Genomic DNA, 5,000 nt, shown 5'->3' with positions numbered 1-5,000 from the left:
CCTATATCTATCTCTCTCTCTATATATATGCTATATACTATATATATATATATATATATATATGTCCATGTGTGTGTGTGTGCGTGTGTGTTTGTGTGTGTGTGTGTGTGTAAGTCTGTGTGTGTGTGTGCGCGCGCGCGTGTGTGCGTGCGGGTGTGTCGTTCCTCTCACGTTCACACTGCGATGATGACTTTGAACCAGCAGCGGTCAAAATCGACAAGACACGGCGACATACACTTTACTCACATATCTCTGTTCTTCAGTTGTGGTTCGCATCCTGGACGACCCCCGGGTTCGGGCCAAAGGGGGGATGCCTGTTTTAGGCCTTGGGGGGTTGATGTTGCCCTCCTGAAACACAACACAACAACGCCGTCCTCATGTTCATCATCACTGCTAGCTGCATAGCGCGTGTGGTTGGTTTCTTGGTAGCAATAATGACGTGCTGGATTAAAGCAAGCCATCGTTTTCAATGTCATCTAAACCTTTTCCATTTCCACATCTACTTGAGGAGTCTGTCAATCTTCTCTTTGATTGTTCTCAAAAAGGAGCAAACTTTTTAAAACAGATTGAGAATCACCACAAAATAGGATATTGCTTACTATGATTGGTATATCAACAAAATGATTTAAAACCATAAGGATGGTCACCAATTCAGCTGTAAAAACTGAATGTCCCTTACCTAAATAATATGATTTTTCTGTTTTTAGGTCAGGAATGACAAAAGCAGATCCTGCACTGCTATCATCCAGGACCGAGCCATCAGTGTATGACTGATACTAACAACACATCACAGACATATTCACTGAATTTGCTGCATGCGGTCCATGTGTACTCTTCTTCTTCGTCTTCTTCGTTCGTGGACTGCAATTCCCACGTTCACTCGTATGTACACGAGTGGGCTTTAACGTGTACAACCGTTTTTACCCCGCCGTGTAGGCAGCCATACTCCGTTTTCGGAGGTGTGCATGTTCTTGTTTCCATAACCCACCCAACGCTGACGTGAATTTACGTGCGTATTTGATCTTCCGCTTGCGTATACACACGAAGGGGGTTTCAGGCACTAGCATGTCTGCACATATGTTGACCTAGGATATCGGAAAAAAAATCTCCACCCTTTACCCACCAGGCGCCGTTACCGAGCTTCGAACCCGGGACCCTCAGATTGAAAGTCCACCCGGCTATTGCGCCCGTCCCTACTAACTCAAAATTCTCTTGTGATTATAAAAATAATAAAAAGCAATAGACAGCTATCTCGTTGTGTTCACTTATTTCAACTATTGCAGTATCTGTGATAATGCGGACCTTCACACGGATGTACCTCGTCAGCGAATCATCCTGCCTTTTTTCTTTCTTCACTGTTTCTGCCCTCCCGGTCCATTGCCCTTTTTGTTCAAGCAAGCCTTGACACTTTTTTGTCTTTTCTGCAGTTTATGATGTTCTGTGCTGTTTTGCTCTGGCGACTAGGTAGTGAGATGTAAACACTGGGATGGGCACTAGCTCTGCAGTGTTACTTACCTATAATTATGGCCTTTTTAATGTATTTCTTGTTTGGTTTTGAAGTATTGCTTTTTCCTTTTTTTTCCGATTTTTTGTTGTTGTTGTTGTTGTTGTTTGTTTGTTTTTTGTTGTTTTTTCTTTTGTTTGCTTGTTTCTTGTTGTTGGTTTGGTTTTTTGTTTTGTTTTGGGGTTTGTTTGTTTGTTTTTTTTTTTGTGGGGGGGGGGGGGGTGGGGGGAGGGTTTTTGTTTGTTTGTTTGTTTGTTTGTTTGTTTGGTTTTTTGTTTTTGTTTTTTGTAATCTGGTGATGATAAAGTAAGCGGAACGGCTGGCGTCCTCAGCATGGCCTGGTCTTATTTGCCATAAGGAGCTAAATGGTTGGGTTACTGTGTCATGAACTGTTTTGTGGGTTTGTCTTAGTGGGGTTTTTTTGTTGTTGTTTTGTTGTTGTTGTTGTTGTTGTTGTTGTAAATGTGACAGTTTTGTGTTGACGCGGTTGAGCACTTGTGAGGGTTGACAGTACTGATATGGTCCTGTGCGGTCGTCTGGACTATAAGCAACAAGAACAAGAACAAGAACAAGAACAAGCGAATGATCACAAACAGTCCCTACGGTTTAGTCCTCCACTGAACTACTGAATATTTATGGCCGCATATAATATAAAAAGAATATTTTGGTGGGAATATACATGGTGGGGTAAATAAACAAAAATGGTCATACACGTAAAATGTTAAATGTTATATGTTTGTCTGAGTGTGTATGTGTGCGTGCCTGAAATATGATTGAACGAGACAGGAAACGAATGATGAGCGCCCAATGGCAGCCATCAGTCGGCTCTGCTCAGGTAGGCAGCCTGTTGTGTAAATGACCCCGTGTTTGAAAGCGCTTAGAACTTGGTCTCCGACCGAGGATAGGCACTTTATAAGTATCCATATCAATCAATTAATCAATCACTATTTTCGGTCCACTCAATCCCTCTTTACAAACATCAAATTAATCATAGAGGGATGTAGCTGGTAAACAGGACAGCAGACGTGCTGCGTGCTGTCATTCAATCAACGACTGAATGATCTGAGGCCATTTGTGCCACAAAGGAATTTTTTCTTCTTTTTTTTGTACTCAATCTCTTCGTGAATTTCTCAACTATGAATTCAGTTATTCATTACTGTGGTCAGTGAACAGGACAGCAATAACTGCATTTTACAGTTAAAAAAACAACAACAACAAAACCTGAAGAATCTGTGGCCATAAATGACACAATGTTAAAGTTTAAATGGTAATTGCATGTGGTACAAGTAAGTCTCCTCTTTCTTTTATTCACTTATCTGTTGGATGTCTGTATGCCAATTCAGCATATTGGCGACACGCATCACTCAATTATTATATATGAAGATGATTACCCATCAAAGTACAGAACATTCAATGGTGACTATCTGAATTAGGCGACACGAATAACTCAATCAAAATGAAGATACCAATCAATCAAAATTAATAATCTTCAATGATTACAAAATGGACGACCACAGAAACAGCCTGTTGCAAACCATTCATTTTGAATGAAACAAAACCTGTACTAAATCAAATGCAAATGGAAAAGATTCCGATCCAATGAGAGCATTTCGCGTGAAATCACATATAACTAAATCATCAAACACAATATCAATGTACCAATCAAACAACGATCTAGCCTACTATTTCTGCACGGGTGTCGACTCAGAATAAACAGTCCTCATGTAACCGTTCTGGCCTACTTGATTATAAAACATTTTAAAAATTGATTTGATGTGGACAGCTGCAGCACCCGAGAAACACATCTCATCTATCGACCCATGCAAGTTTTCTGACCTGTCTCTGTTTCCTGAAAATTTTAACCGCAGTTCACATGCTCCTGTCAACACCGAATTAACGCTACCGAATACTGGGCGCAGTAACTGAGTGGTTAAAGCGTTGGACTTTCAATCTGAGGGTCCCGGGTTCGAATCTCGGCAACGGCGGCCGGTGAGTAAAGGGTGGGTATTTTTCCGATCTCCCAAGTCAACATAATTATGTCCAGAGCTGCTAGTGCCTGAACCCCCTTCGTGTGTATACGCACGCAGATGATCAAATACACATGTTAGACATCCTGTAATCTATGTCCGCGTTCGGTGGGTTATGGAGACAAGAGCATACCCAGCATGCACACTCCCGAAAATGGATTATGGTTGCCTATATGGCGGGGTAAATAAACAAAACGGTCATACACTGAAAATTGTTACATGTCTCTCCGAGTGTGTATGTGCACGTCGCTAAAATCCGATTGAATGACACAGGAAACGAATGATGAGCGTCCAAGTGCAGCCGTCAGTTGGCTCTACCTAGGTAGGCAACCTGTTGTGCAAGTGTACCCCGTGATTGTAAAGCGCTTTGAGCTTGGTCTCCGACCGAGGATAGACGCTGTATAAGTATCCATATAATTCATCATTCACTAAAAACAACACATCTAATTAAGAAGTTCCGTACTTGTCGGGTTCTACACAGCTGACATCCAATCCTCTTCGATGTTTCTGGCGCCTTGTGTTTGCCGTGCGTCTTGTCTTCTGCCATGGATCTTTTTTTTTTTTTTTTTTCTTTTTTCTTTTTTTTTTTTTTGTCCTTGCCTCCTTGCGTGACGCTGTCGAGTAAAAACTCAACACTCTGGTACTCAACTACTGAAAACGGAAACTAGCAACAAAAACTAAGTCACTAAACTAACAACAAACACTGACAGTCACTTCACACCAGGGTTATTCCTGCTACGTAACTTTTATTTGTTAACATGAGAAGGTGGGTTTTCACTTCACTGTGGGTGTCTGTGTCTCTGCTTCAGTCTTCCACTGAGTCAGCAATATTGCCTGTTTGTCTGGTGGTACTCTGAAAGGAAACTAAAGAAAGCCGTGACAAATGAATAAATAAATAGATAAATAAATGAAATAAAAATTAAAATAAGATAAAATGAAATGGAATAAAACAAAAACACGAACTGTTGAAACTGTCACTTTCGATTCGAAATATTATAATTCCATGTTTTGTGATTTTTTTTTTTTTTTTTTTTTTTGGGGGGGGGGGCGGGGGGGGGATGGGGGGGATTACTGTTACATATTGGAATTATGTTCCCTCCAAAATTACATAAAAGTATAGACAAAACCAAACAAAAAGAAATCAGACAAAATTTCCTCTAAGAGCGACGGCCACTTGACTGGTAAAGCTCCCGGCTACGAAGGGAATGCCCCATGTTCCACTGCCGCATGGGATTTTTACTCTCCCCTCCAGGAGACTTTGAGCAGTGGTATGGGTACTAGTCTTTCGGGTGAAACGCTAAACCGATGTCCCGTGAGCAGCATGCACTTAGCCCATGTAGAATGACATGTGGAATAGAAGAGAGTTGTTTCGAAGACAAATTATGTCAGAAAATCATCTTTGACAGTAAAATGAATACACTTGCACATAGGAAAAATAATGGGGGGGGTGGGGAGGGGGGGGATATGGT

General features: G+C 41.3%; 1 protein-coding gene across 1 annotated transcript in view; it reads right to left on the bottom strand.

The window, feature by feature from the left end:
• The window catches only part of LOC143280802 (uncharacterized), a 399,670-nt gene that overhangs the window by 384,024 nt on the left and 10,646 nt on the right, over nucleotides 1–5,000 (bottom strand). The window contains exon 3 of the mRNA XM_076585488.1: nucleotides 247–348. Within this exon, the coding sequence (XP_076441603.1) occupies nucleotides 247–348 (102 nt within the window). The remainder of the gene's footprint in view (nucleotides 1–246; nucleotides 349–5,000) is intronic.

Source organism: Babylonia areolata, chromosome 4 (genome assembly GCF_041734735.1).
Source record: "Babylonia areolata isolate BAREFJ2019XMU chromosome 4, ASM4173473v1, whole genome shotgun sequence".
Lineage (NCBI taxonomy): Eukaryota > Metazoa > Mollusca > Gastropoda > Neogastropoda > Buccinidae > Babylonia > Babylonia areolata.
Note: the sequence above shows the minus strand (reverse complement) of the source record. Positions and strands in the feature narration are given on the sequence as shown.